Source organism: Rhynchophorus ferrugineus, unplaced genomic scaffold, assembly GCF_030347505.1.
Source record: "Rhynchophorus ferrugineus isolate W39M unplaced genomic scaffold, kcgeb_rfMv2 rfM4, whole genome shotgun sequence".
Taxonomy (NCBI): Eukaryota; Metazoa; Arthropoda; class Insecta; order Coleoptera; family Curculionidae; genus Rhynchophorus; species Rhynchophorus ferrugineus.
Window position 1 is genome coordinate 6,908,726 of NW_027472583.1, and position 15,700 is coordinate 6,924,425.

The following is a 15,700-nucleotide window of genomic DNA, read 5'->3' on the forward strand; positions in this document are numbered from 1 at the left end:
CATTCTACATAATTAAAAAAAAAACGTAAAGACTTTCCAAATTATTAGGAGAATATTATTTAAAAAAATGTTTTGGGGAGCTTTGTCATTGCATTTTAAAACTCTTAATATGTATAAGCACCACATGTGACAGTTATATTAAGTTCCGCATCAAAGGCAACATCACATAGTACAAATATATATCCAAACCTATATGTCTCATACAAAAATTCCTCTAACTTCTTACTAAATTAAAAAATCATGAATACTTGCCAAAATATTTTTAAACATAATAGATAAAAATATAAAGATAAAAATATTGGGGAGCCTTGTTAATGCATTATAAAACTATTAATATGTATAAACATATCTGGCAATTATATTAGGTTATGCAACTAATATAGTCAAACGGCGATGATGTATTAATGCAAGAAATATTAGCAAACAAATTGAAGATAGAATAAATCAGACGATACTCACATTGAACGGCCAGTTCGTATGGCGGACTGTAGGTCTCTCCTTCGGTGTTTCGAGCTGAGCATGCATATTGTCCTGCGGATTTCCGACGAATATTTTTTATAGTCAGGACGTCCTGATCTGGCAGGATGCCGCCGGTCTCGTTATAAGCAACGAGGTGATTCTGAAACAAATAAAGGTCCTTTATTAAATCCGAGCCTGGTTTATGATAGAGGGGGTAGGGGGGTCGAGGGTAAGTCACGGAGCGAGAGGGGCTTTTTATCGAGAAAACCTATCCGGAACAGTTTAACCAAACTGTCTCTTATCCGTGAAATTGTTCGGTATAATGTATGCCAAGTGATATGGAACATGAAATCAGAATGAAAATAAAATAAAGGGATATCCTTTCTATCTGGTTTGATCTTTCTCTTTTTCTCGCTTCCTTTCAAATCGATAGCTAATGCAGTTAATAAAGTGTGTTTTTAATTTTATTCTGACTGGAAATTGAACCATGAAGAATTTTTTTTAATAAACTTTCGTTGAATATATGTTAAATTAAAACCAACTTTTGTAGGGTAAATGAATTATTTATCATATTTCGTAGACTCTAATGCTTCGAACAGGGTTATTTATTTCTCTTTTCTGCAGTATTTTGCTGATACCGTTGTCTTAGATTCCTTTGGGTCATCCCATGGTCATTTTCCTCACTTCCCAAACTGGTGTACTTTCCATAGATTATAAGTAGCCCCACCGACTGAGCTATATTTTCCTATGTACTCATCCAAAGGTTTTATGTGGAAGTCTTTTCCTATTACGTGATCCTCATTCTTTCCACTCTAGTCATTCTTTTATATATTTACATTGTTATTTTGCTTGATATTTCTTTGTTATTAATAAATATGATATTCATTGCCAAGTATATTTTCATATCTTTCTCCATTTTGAGGTTAGTTTCAAATTACTGACTTTTTTGATGACTTTTGACTTCTATTCCCAGATATTTCCATCCGTTTACTTACTCCTTCAATTTGTACATTTATATCCTCTGGCTCTCTCTCTATCGTAACTTTAATTTTGTTTTGTTCCCTGGCATTCTATATTCTCCTAGTGCTGAGATCCACCTTAGGTTACTTTTTTTTTCGTTTACTGTATGCAATTCTGCCTTTTCCGTCTAACAGTTCCTTGTTATTTCATGCATACAATTTATGATCCAGACAGACACATCGTTCTTGTCTTTGTCTTGGTTAAGTTCTTGTTTTGTGTTTCATTTTAGTTACTGAATTACTCTATTAGAAAATTACTCTATTTACATAAATAATTTAAAATGATACTCAATATGTAGAGTAACTGTAATAAGAAATATTTCGAGACTGTATACTTTACTAGTACCAAAAATCATATAGGGCAAATATATATATAATATTTGTAGTGCGAAAGTTCGGCCTTATTAACATAAATAAGTAATTATTGTTGTAAGCATTTTAATAGTTGTACAGAACTTACAGCTGGATTAGAAACCACCAAACATCAACTTACAAGCCTTTCTACTAAGTGAGGAATATTCAAAACGTTAAAGTCCAGTTCAATAATTCAAATAGTGACTGAAACTTACGGACTTTAAAAGACTTTAACTTTAATAAAATGGTTATATTGATTTAGAAGATCCTCTTCAATTAGAAAGGGACTTACATAAATAAAAACATATATAAATATAAAAAATATACATATATAAAACCTATTCTTCAAATTTCACTCTATATACCATTTATTTTAATCGATAGAGCATTAGTGGATAAACAATAAAAACACTGAACACTGTGCGTAAATTAATATAGGTACTATACAGATATTGTTCTAAAAGGAACCAACTGTGATGGGAGCAAAAGTAAATAATCGATATTTTTGATAAATGTCTTTAAAATCACACGCAGATTATTGTGTTGTGCTTGAAGTTCCAAAAGGTCACTGATATAATATGTATCTTTTTTTGCTTCCAAAATGGGAAAAGATGGTTTACGACGGTGACTATTTAAATGACCACTGAATCATAATTAGCAAAACATGCCAAAGATTTTCGACGAAATCCTTTGAAATTCCATGGTAAACTGAAATCAAAAGAAACTCAATTCATGGTTTTATTCGAATTACATTTTGGTTGTGTTAGAAAAAAAGCAAAAGCAAAGAAAATATATTGCAATATCTATATTTCTTAAATACATTTTCGATATTCTTGGCCGATATATCAGTATATTTTTATTATTAATATATTTTATTACTTAATTTTAAAAGTTTATTTAATTTTTCGCTATTTTATTCTATATATCAATATTATTCCTAGTATGTATCGACAGATTTAAAAAGATATATCGACATTTTTTCTTCGATATGTTTATATATCGATATCCCTACTACGACAATATATGTAACTTATGAAAAATGTATAAAAAACGTCTGCGAAAATTTAAATTAACGAAATTGTTGTTGACTTAGAAAACTGTATATTTAGTTAAACTATTTAACAATTGCAGAAATCGAACAATAAATATGATAATAGTAACGAATAATTTAATTGTTATTGTATGTGATTCAAGCAGGATGAAAGTTAAAAGGGGGAAATAAGGTCGATATTTATGAAAAGTTTTTCCACCGACGTAAAATCGAAGTAAAAATCGCCGCGATTCCTATCGTTCGACGCGAAAGAAAATGCCCTGAATATTTTTCGAATTGTTTTCGACCGTTTTATGGTTCAATTTTGAACAGAGCCGAACGCAGGAGGTCGATTATATCGGCGGCCTGTATAATGCAAAATAAGGTTTTGGCCTAGTAAAACTGGCCATATATAAACTGGGAAATGTGCATTAAGCATTTTTATTGCCTAGTCAGCTTTGCGCGGAATGTCCTTATTATTTTCCGGATATTTAGAATGAGGGATGTGGAGTTCTTGAGGATACCACTAATGCTTGCTATACAAAAATTAAGCGACCAGTTTAAAAAAATGGGTACAAAAATGTGAAATACAACACTTTTTGTGATTCAAGATGTGAAGGTTCAAATAGAGTAAATTATTAGTTATATTATTTCATTGTTCAGAATATTATGTTATTAAATTTTTAACACGCACTGTATCTAGTGATGCAACTACATATCCTTCAACCAAAAATATCCATATATATTATTTCACTATTTCAAAAGTCTTGCCTATGGTGAGTCAAGGGTAACAAGACGCATGTAAAAAAACCATACTAAGAAATACAAATATTATTTCAGGTCATAACTCTATATCCACCACAATTTATTTTCGGAGGCTGAAGATAAATATAATGAAAAAAAAAACAGTGGCAGTGAGCTAATTATATATCTTGCTGCATCTATAAGTACTCAAGGAGTAAACGTCCTGGAAAAGTGATAAGAGACAAGGTATATATCCCAATCTGTTTAAAGTTGCAATTGGTACTATAGAGTGTTAAATATTTATGTGCATAGATATGTGTACAATTGTTCAAAATATGTATGAGCATTTGGTTAAAATATGACAGGTATTAACAGAAGAAACTAAGAAGGGATACAGTGATATCAGAATTATTTCATTTAAAAACAGATCAGCTAAAGAAATAAGATTATAAATATAATAAAATAACTCTATCCTACAAATTTTTGTGTCTATTTAATTAACTACAATTTAAGTTTTTCGATAATATATGCATGCAGAATATTGTATATTATATCCAAAATAAACTAAATATCAAAGTTAAGTACGGCAATATTGCGACGTTTTGATACCGGAGATTAAAATGCTTTCTAGTTGCAAAAAGCTTTCTAGACAGACAAAAAAGTTTCAAGGCAATATTCGATGATGATCCGTATAAAAAGCATATTGCACTCACTTGTAGAACATGGGAATGATCCAAAAGAAAATCAGAATACAATTGGTCATGTGTAACAAGTTGCTCCATCCGCAAAAATCGGACTCGTTTTTGCATGGTATTGTTAATGGTTTTGAAGAGTGGATATATTACGATAAATCAAGGAGAGAAAAATCATGGGTTCATCCTGATGATCAGCTTATATAGTGTACTATGAGCCGCTAAACCATAATAAAAACATTATTGGCGATGGCCATCGATTACTATTGATACATTTGAACAGAGCACTGCACGAAATATGGTTGGAATATGAGCAAAGACTCAAATGTTATGTTATTTTTCAGCAAGACAACTCTCGATCACATATTGCAAAACCGGTGAAAACATATTTGGAAATATTTAATGTCAACCTCACCGGCTATATTCTCTAGATCTTGCCCCTCCTGATTAGTTTTAATATTCCGACTTATGAGTCGTCTCAGTGTCACTTCACTTTTTAACAAGATACTAACAAATATGCCGATTCGTGGATATATTTTAAAGATACATCGTTGCACAATATTTTGAATACATTTCATTGTAATGATTTTCCACAAGAAGGTTTCGAATTAAAAAGAAGATACTTCGAAACTAATTTAAAGGCGCATATCTTAAGAAGCAATAGCAATACAGACAAAATACAACTAACAACTAAACAAACAAACAAATAGCTATACATAAAAGTAATCAGACGTATACATAGTGCCGATCAAAAAGAAAACAGTAATTTAACCATTACGAAACGCTGTTCGGTACGCTATAATGCTTATTCAATCCGAAGACAAAGAGCGTTCTGGACAGGCAAAAAATATAGAAGGCAATACTCGATGATGATCCCTATAAAAGCATATATAAACCATAAACCATTTCCACTCGCTTGAAAGACATGGAAATGATCCAATAGCTTGGATATGATGTGCCAAATGAATTGAAGCCAAGTAACATTGAAAGGGCATTTGGTTTTGTGTGAAGTGACCCTCCATCAACAAAATCGGACCAATTTTTGACATGGTATTACTATTGGAGGTGAAATGTGGATCTATCATTCTAATTCAAGGCTAGAAAAATCATGAGATTAACCTGGTGATGCTGACTTCAATGACAACTTTATATTTGATGGGATCAGCTTGGACAGTATACTATCAACAGCTAAACCTAATGAAATCATTAATGGCGATGGTCATCGATTACTATTGATACATTTGAGCAGAACACTGCACGAAAGATGGTTGCAATATGATCAAAGACACAAAAATGTTATTTTTCTACAAGACAACAGTCTACAAAACATAGTTGGACACATTAAATGTCTAAGCCACCGGCTATATTCTTCAGACCTTACTCCTTCTGATTACTATTACTATTCCGACTTATGTGTCGTCTCAGAGTCACTTCACTTTTTATGAAGATACTGACAAATGTGTCGATTCGTGGATATACTTTAAAGTTACATCGTTGCACAATATTTTTTTTCTTACAATACATTTCATTGTAACGATTTTTCACAAGAAAGTTTCGAATTAAAAGAAGATTCCTCGAAACTAATTTATAAGCGCATATCTTAAGAATCAATAGCAATACAGACAAAAAAACAACTAACAACTAAACAAACAAACAAATAGCTATACATAAAAGTAATCAGACGTATACATAGTGCCGATAAAAAAGAAAACAGTAATTTAACCATTACGAAACGCTGTTCGGTAGGCTCTAATGCATATTCAATCCGAAGACAAAGAGCGTTCTGGACAGGCAAAAAATATAGAAGGCAATACTCGATGATGATCCCTATAAAAGCATATATAAACCATAAACCATTTCCACTCGCTTGAAAGACATTGAAATGATCCAATAGCTTGGATATGATGTGCCATATGAATTGAAGCCAAGTAACATTGAAATGGCATTTGGTTTTGTGTGAAGTGACCCTCCATCAACAAAATCGGACCAATTTTTGGCATAGTATTACTATTGGAGGTGAAAAGTGGATCTATTATTCTAATTCAAGGCTAGAAAAATCATGAGGTTAACCTGGTGATGCTGACTTCAACGACAACTTTGTATTTGATGGGATCAGCTTGGACAGTATAGTATCAGCAGCTAAACCTAATGAAATCATTAATGGCGATGGCCATCGATTACTATTGATACATTTGAGCAGAGCACTGCACGAAAGATGGTTGCAATATGACCAAAGACACAAAAATGTTATTTTTCTACAAGACAACTCTCTACAAAACATAGTTGGACACATTAAATGTCTAAGCCACCGGCTATATTCTTCCGACCTTACTCCTTCTGATTATTATTACTATTCCGACTTATGAGTCGTCTCAGTGTCACTTCACTTTTTATGAACATACTAACAAATGTGTCGATTCGTGGATATACTTTAAAGTTACATCGTTGCACAACATTTTTTTCTTGCAATACATTTCATTGTAATGATTTTTCACAAGAAAGTTTCGAATTAAAAGAAGATGCTTCGAAACTAATTTATAAGCGCATATCTTAAAGGCAATAGCAATATTGGGTTTAAAAATATAAAGTAAAGGTGAACAGGGACGTTCAGATTTGTCGTTCGTTTAGTTCCACGTCCCGACCAACTAATATAAACAGCGCTGTTGTTTATTTATGAATATAAATTCTCCACGACCGAGAAGGAAAAAGGCGGAAAAAAGTAACAGACGTATACACGGTGTCGATAAACGGGAAAACTGTAACTTAAACATTACGAAAAGTTATTCGGTACGCGATAATGCACAATCATAATGCGGACGATATTTCACGGGGCCGGGGCGCCGCGCAACATTATGCGCCTTATCTACAGTTACGTCGGGAAATAGAAAAGAGTGCGGCGGTCGGGAAAAGAAATTACGAATTTCCCGGGCCGAGCCAGACGTTTGGTATAAGGCGCCGCACATGGAGAGAGCGACAAGAAGACAGCCACGAGAATTATGTGTTTGGGTACGTGTGTGCGAGCGTGCATGTGCCCGTAACGACACTATCTCCACTTTAGCGTACGGTCTGTTTAGCTTCAAAGACGCCCCTAAAGGATACCATACACGTCCCGATGTGCCGCCCCGATCGTGCCGTTACCTAACGCGTTTCTCGCCGCTATTCATTCCCTTTCGGCTGCGGAACGTGTCTAAAGTCCCAACACCTGTTTTTCTTTTATCGCCTATTGGATGTATGTTTAATGAATCTACGTTAAGACTATCAAGTAGACAAATAAGTCTCCACTGAATCTGTTCTGATCAGCAATATCTTGTAGTGAAAATGTGAAAATCAATGAAAACAAATATTAAACAATCTAAAAAAAATGGTATTGACACTTCTCTGTTATAAATAAAAATCTATCCAATTTTACTGAGCTACTCAGTTTACATTCAGTTATACACTAATCATGAACTAACAATGCTTAAAATAGCAACTTTAAAGAAAAGTGATGCCGACATCTATGAAACATTACAAACGTATGGCAACAGGTTAATTAATAGTCCCCAGCCTACCATAGTAAAACACATTTTTTGGCAAAATTAGTTTTTTTTATTCAACATAATAACATCAAGTTTGATACACTAATTATAGCGACCCTCCAAGTTTCCGACTCCATTTTTGAAGTACGATTTGTCCATTACTTCAAAATAGGCCTCAGTTTCGTAGATTATTCATTCGACGAAAACTTCTTCCCAGCGAGCATTCTTTTGAGATGTGAGAAAAGGAAATAGTCGCTAGAGGTCAGATCTGGAGAATACGGTGGATAAGGAAGCAATTCGAAACAAAATTCATTTGATTTTTACCATTGTTTTCACTGACTTGTGACACGGTGCATTGTCTTGGTGAAGCAGCACTTTCTTTTTCTTCAAATGCGGCCGTTTTTCAGCGATTTCGTCGTTCAACGGTCCAACAACGCTATATAATAGTCGCTATTGATGGTCCTTCCTTTTTCAAGGCAGTCAATGAAAATTATTCTGTGCGCATCCCAAAATACAGACGCCGTAACCCTGCCAGCCGAATGTTGCGTTTTCGCCGGTAACAACCTCTTTTGGGCGTCCACTGTGTTCGCCGTCTTCGGTGCTCATTTTACCACGTCTAAACTTAGCATACCAATCCATGACGGTTGATCTTCCTGGGGCAGTGCCCGGAAACTCACCATCAAGCCAAGTTTGTGCTTCAACTGTATTTTTCCCTTCAAAAAGCTATATTTTGTCAACTATGCTATAATGCTATAATGCACAAACTAATAATCCGACAGTTGTCAAGTTTATAAACGCATCTTTTGAGGGTTAGGGCTAACTAAAAAACATATGGATTTAGTTCTAGTGGCGCCATCTATGTGCCAGGCCGGAGACTTTTCAAATAACCTGTTAGTTCTGAATCGTTATATTTCATTCTTGGTTTTATCTTCAAATATTAAAAAAAATCATTTTGATGTCAATGTTGAAGAAGGGCCTAGAGGACCTACTGTTAAAGGTTTGATAACTTATTTGTCAAATAATTATTTCCAAACTTTTACCTGCGTTCAAATGTATCCAAAAGGAGAGAAAATACCTCGGAAAATATTATTTCGAATGGCTTAAAATTTTTTTGTCAGTTGTAAAAGAAAGAAGGGTTGCCTGTGGCATAGTGTGTGTGAAAAAAAAAGAATAAATATGAGCCTCTAATAAAATACTACATCCTAATATTTTTTTAATAGTCTTTCGATGACATAGAATTCGACAACTTTTAAATGGTAAAGAATTTCTAACAGACTTCATTGGATACTTCAGATTTACTTAAGTGACATATTTTATTCTTATTTATAGATTCACAATTTTAAGAATATTGGATTTAATGTTAAGTATAGGAACATACGAAGACCAAGATGTTCTCTATATATAAAAATAAGACAAGATCTGACGAGCGGGTGAAATTCTGCCAAAATATCTCCAAAATATAAAATAGCCCCTAGCCTGCAGATACTCGAAATTTTGAAACCACGAATCATTAGAAAACATCCATAGCTTGTATAGCGTCGTAATTTAGACGGAAGCATCGCAGTTCAAAAGAACTACAAAGAGTAGAATGGCATTGTAGAACGAAGCCGTACTCGCCACCCTCAAAGAAAGAATTTTTATTTAACGATTTTGATGGAGCCCAAGAAGTTGATCGGCTTCCACAAGATGGTGTGTTATATTCCACAACCATATCGCTATGTGAAGCCTTTTTTCTATGTAATACATGCTGCTAAAGTAATGGAAAGGTATTGCAATTAAGTACATTTTTAGAAAAATTTAAGGTTTTGTTATTTCACCAAAAATTAACCTAGTTATATTAGCTACAATAAATCTAAATATCATATACTGCTAACATTGGTACGTAGAACGTAGACCAATAAAATATTGAAAACATTAGGGAAAATAGTTTTGTGATCGCACACTTTACAAGTTTATTTGCAGCTGAAGATTTTGTATTATATTATATTTATTGCTGCATTATAAGACTATTATATTTTGAATCAGAACATATTGACGTGGGATTGGCAATCGTTATGAATCAATCTTCTTCCTCCTATGACACTGCCAATTCTAAGCTCTCTTCTGACGTCTATTCTACTGATGTGTTTTCAATAATTTATCATTATCTATTCGAGAGGCTTTTTCTAGATCTTCTACGAAATACTCTCACTTAAATTACATATTTCAAAACCAATACACGTATACATACCCACCTCTCTCTCGAGAGAGAAAGAAGGAGCCACCGAGTAATTAACAAGAGCTTTATTGATGTCAAAGGCGATCGATGAACAAAAGATCGCCGTAGAGTTACCATGTGTCGTCGTTCACGTTTGTCACGTGCTCGTCGCTATCGCCATCCGTCGTCTGTCGACGGCGTTTCGTTCGAACGAGATGACGAAACTGTAAATAAAAGTCGAGTTAATTAAGGGACGCCCGTAGAAAAGTTTCCGATTTCGACTTCATTATTTTTGTATTTATGTGAGAAATTGCCTTCTCGCTGGGCAGCGAAGTAATAGTCGGAAGTAGCGATCAAAGTAAAAATGTTTCGAATATAACGACGACGCTTAATATTACTATTCTTCAAACAAGGAAACTCAATTCCTCATTAGTCCGTCTTATGATGCTATGAACATTAAAGAAACAAAACGAATTAAAGTATTCTGTGTCACTATTACAAATTTTATATCTTGATTTTATAAGCAAAGTACAAAGGGCTATGCAAACATTGACGGCAAGGCGCAACCATCAAAATAATATAAAAATATATATTTTAATTCGCAATTTGTATTAATTATACTTATATGTGGGGAATAAAAAGTTGGCCACTGTACTAAGGGATCAAGAAATACTGCCAGCTCAATCATATTCCAATATAAAAGAGCCTCCTCAAATAATACCTTAGCTCATCCTCCATGATAACATATATACGTCTTGTTTTTTAACGAACAAAGAGCCTCAATCGTCAGATATAACACTAATACTCATAAAATAAAGGAATCAGGTATAGGTTGAAAAATAATTATTATAAAAATTATTTATTAAAAATTTTCAATGTTTAAGGCTATTAAATATATTATATTAAAGCATCTGAGCTATTGAAATTTGTTGTACACCCTAAACTGCAAACTTCTGTCCAAATTTAGATAGAGTACGTTAGCCCCTACCAACTTCAGTCCTAATTGTGTGGTCGTACAGTTTGAACTATGATGCATGTATCGAGAATCTATGAAGTAGGGGTGTTTTTCAAAGCTTGTATCTTTCTTACTTGGAATACTTATATTACTTTCAGCGCCTTCAATCCAGCTTTTGTGACTTTACAGCTTCAGCTGCGATAATTTTGCCCAAAGGCTAATTAATTCCACCAAAGATTATTTCGAGTAACTGCCAAACGATTGCTAATTCAAGGTCAACCTGTCTCCTCTTCTTGATAATTAATCCAATTATAATAATTATGAATCCTGCCGACTGCGCCAGTTATGAAATATATAAGTTTCAAAGTTTAGATTATCTAAAATTTATATCTATTACTAAATAAAATACATGTCTTGAGTGTATTATAAATGATATGTGTTAAAAAATATCATTAAATTTTAATTATTACAGTTTTAGATGAATTAGCAATTTCTTTAGCCGCAGGTTAATTCGATAACTCATGCTGACATTCATTGAATTATACTTTAACTACCTAACCAATATTGTTACTAAAAAAGCAAATTGATTTATGTTACATAACATTATTTTAAAGACGTTATTTTATTTTGTGATCCCAATTTAGAATTATGTTCCACATACATCCAGGTTTCTAAAGACCTACATAAAAAGTTTGCTGAAAATTCTGTTTAGAATATCCCTGTTATCAGTTGCAAGGTTCTATTCAATAACCGATGCCAAGCACCTACATTTTCAGGATATAATAGCTTGTTTATTACTACAAATGACGTTATAGAACTCCAAATCGATTGTTTTTCCTGCTTACCGCAAAGAAACTTATCCCGAAGATATCCAAAAGCAATTATTAAACATTAATTAAATGTAGAAATATTCATTTTTACGGCTTCTTTTATCCATTATTTATTGTTCACTACTAATAAGGTCCAGGTTGTTAAATAAAAGGCGGTGTAATTATGTTAGTCTGAAATAAGTGATAAATATCTAGTCGTAAAGGTTTGGTGTTAGGAATTCAGAAAGAGGCATATTATCAGGAAAACAAGAAGATAATCATCAAAGACTATCTGATGGGCAAAGATTCAGACGATAATATTGCTACAATTATAAGCTGTTATGACGAGACAATGATAACGTAGATCTCTATGGTTGTTTCTTTAAGTGGGAGGTATTATATGTGTTATATATGTTTGTTCAAGACAATATGACGTTTATTACAATATTCAAACATTGGTTTCATCGATGGGAATCGCTATCGGTTAGAATTGATGCTTCAGAGCGGAGCACTGGGCGAAAAACGACCGGAATACGAGCAAAGATGCAAAAATCTTATTCTTAAGCATGACAACGCTCGACTACAAAACCTGTGGAAACATACCTAGAAACATTGAAATAGGAAGAGCTACCCCACCCGCCAGATTCCCTAAATCCCCCTGGCTCCTTCTGATTATTATTTCTTCCGACATATAAATCGTGATCTTTCTGAGCAGCCCTTTTTTCTTATAAAGATACCAAAAAAATAGGTCGATCCGTGGATAAAAATACATCGTTCTATCGAGGTTGAATCCGTGAAATGTCCAAATAATGGAAAAAACTAGCGGAAATCGATCGACAATATTTTGAGTAAGATACATTTTACCGTTTTTTTTTTCAGAATAAAGCTTCAATTAAAAAAATTATTTTATTCTAATTGAAAATCAGAATATATTTTTTAAATATTTTAAACCCTTCATTGTTCATAACTACTCTAGACCAGTTAGAGCTTTTGATTCAGAGCAAAAATACATCCACTCAATTGCGAATTGTCCCGAAACGATATCAATTATGCCACTGTGCTGCGCGCCCGATTTTATTACTAAAAATCGCTATGCTACGAGCAAACATTCCAAATTAATTTCGAGTTTTGTTTGAACAAAATTTAATTAGCTTATAAAAATAAATCCTTGAAAGTTTCGCCGTCAATCCATCGGACCATTTCGCGAAGATATCGACGAAAATAAACACGCGAGGCTTCGCCAAGGGGGAAACGGGCGCGCGCGTTTGAATCTGCACCCCTCAGGACCCACCCCGTGATTTTTTCAATGGCAAATCGAAGAGATAAAATACCGGATGTAAAGCGTTCGGATTTACTAGTTTTTATATATGTATTTTCAAATGAAAATGCACGAAGCCATAGCATTTTGTCTGATGTGTATATGTATTCCTATTTAGATAGATGCGTGTTTCAATATAACATGGGAATTTGTTGTTTTAAAGTTCTCTCAATAGCGCATGGATATGTAGCTTGATGTTCAGTGATCGATAGGCTTTGAAAAACGGTTTATTAAAATTTGTAAAATAATAGGTCAATTGGAAATTCCCCGGACTACCATAGTAAAATATATTTTTTTTGCAAAATTAGTTTTTTTTATTCAACATAATTCCCTTCAAGAATGATCCACTGATTATAGCGACCCTCCAACTTTTCTATATCATTTTTGTAGTACGATTTGTCCTTTGCTTCAAAATAGGCCTCAGTTTCGGCGACCACCTCTTCATTCAACGAATTTTTTTCCCAGCGAGCATTCTTTTAAGGTCTGAGAACAGAAAAGAGTCGTTGGGGGCCAGATATAGAGAATACGGTGGATAATGAAGCAATTCCAAGCGCAATTCATGGATTTTTGCCATCGTTTTCACTGACTTGTAACACGGTGCATTGTCTTGGTGAAGCAGCACTTACTTTTTCTTCAAATGCGGCCGTTTTTCGACGATTTCGTTCTTCAAACGATCCATTAACACTATGTAATAGTCGCTCTTGATGGTCTTTCCTTTTATAAGGTAGTCAATGAAAATTATTCTATGCGCGTCCCGAAATACAGACGCCATAATCTTGCCAGCAGACTGTTGCGTTTTTCCATGCTTTGGAGCGGGTTCATCGTATGCAGTCCACTCGGATGACTGTCGGTTGGACTTCGGAGTGAATTGATGGAGCCATGTTTCATCCATTGTCACATCGACGAAAAACGCGGGTTTATTAGACTTGATCATCTTCAGACACTGCTGCGAATCATCAGTTCGTCGTTTTTCGTCAAAAGTGAGCTCGCGCGGCAACCACTTTGCTCATACCCAAATATTCGTAAATGATATGATATACAAGTTCAGTTGGTATCTCTAAGGTGTCTACAAAAAATTGTGATAGCTTCTTGATGTCCTCAAGTCTTTGGAGATATCATCATTTCTAATACACTATGGAGCCTTAATAATGCTATGTAGAACTCTGTTTCTCTTGTATCTGTCTATGATAAAATTGGATCAGTTTTATAACGGATTTGATTGTGCAACGAAATAGCAGCATATCGTAGTTGTTGTTGCTTATATCTATTCAATATTGAGAGAAATTCGCACATGATTGATGTCTTTTATCGATTTGGTTATCATACTTCAAGTTTCTCCTTCGTATTTCTATCACCAATGGCTGAGATATCCTTCTGGTTTGTTTAAAGAAAAGACATATGAAACCTTACTGATTGCTAGGTAAACCTTTATATCTTTCTCTTTCTGCAATATAAGAGGATATAATTTTATTGCTCTTTTGGTATATGTTAAATAAGCGTTTGTCCTTGATGACACTTACTGATGAAACTGATGATTTTTCTCTCTAAAAAAGCCATACAATATATTTTATACAAAGTAATGTCCATCGATAGCTGCTACTTTTTTTCATCTTTCAGACAATTTACTGGTTTCGTCTAGAAAGAACGATGTTTGTTTTAAAGGTATTTATAAATCCACTCATTTTTGGTATCTTCATAAGAAGTGAACCGCTACTCAATTAGATTTCAACTCATATGTCGGAACAAATCAGTAGGAGTAAGGTCTGGAGGCTACGGCGGGTGGGGTAGCACTTACCATTTGAATATTTTCAAGTATGTTTTCAACGTTTTGTAACATTGGTCGAGTGTTCATAGTCTATACAACACCAAACTGATCCCACTAAATAGAGACTATTATCTTGAAGTCAAGCTTGGCTTTGGCGTTAATGTTGATGCATCAACAGGTTGTCCGTATGATCTTTCGTTTTGAATCATAGCAATGTATCAGCGTTCGATGACCAGTAACAACGCGATGCAAGAAAAACTTTTCCTATTTTACCGTTACCGTTCAAACAGCATTCCACCAAGACCAAACGTCTTTCAAAGACTCTGGGCTTCAATTGATACATCACAAAATATACAAGCTTTCGAATCATGCTCTCCAAAAGTTTGAAGAAAATGATCTAGAAAGCTCTCTGTCTTTGCTGTTAAAATAAATTCTTTTAAAACTTTAAACCCAGTATTCACATATTGAAATCGATGGAACATGGCTGCCACAAGCTTTACACAGATGACCTTCGGCTGACTTTTTCTTAAAAATAATGTAAAAAGTAAAAACGCAAATGCTTTTAATCTGTACATCTTCAGACATTTTCAACGCACTGAAAACAGTTTTTGTGCAAAATTCTATGGAATGACACTGAAAAAGTAAAGCACTGTGGTTTTAATATAAAATTGGTCACATATATAATCGATGCGATTTAATATAGAGTAACATCAACTGTTTTAAATCCTTTAAAATTATATTATATTTATATCTTTGCACTGCTTCATTATATCTCAACCACTTTAACCACAGAGAACTCAATTTTTGCATGAAAAGCAATGAAACTGCGATGCTGCAAGG

General features: G+C 33.9%; 1 protein-coding gene across 1 annotated transcript in view; it reads right to left on the reverse strand.

Moving 5' to 3' along the window:
- Positions 1 to 15,700, reverse strand: part of side (motor axon guidance molcule sidestep) — a 278,234-nt gene that overhangs the window by 146,509 nt on the left and 116,025 nt on the right. Inside the window, exon 9 of the mRNA XM_076404051.1 lies at positions 460 to 619. Within this exon, the coding sequence (XP_076260166.1) occupies positions 460 to 619 (160 nt within the window). The remainder of the gene's footprint in view (positions 1 to 459; positions 620 to 15,700) is intronic.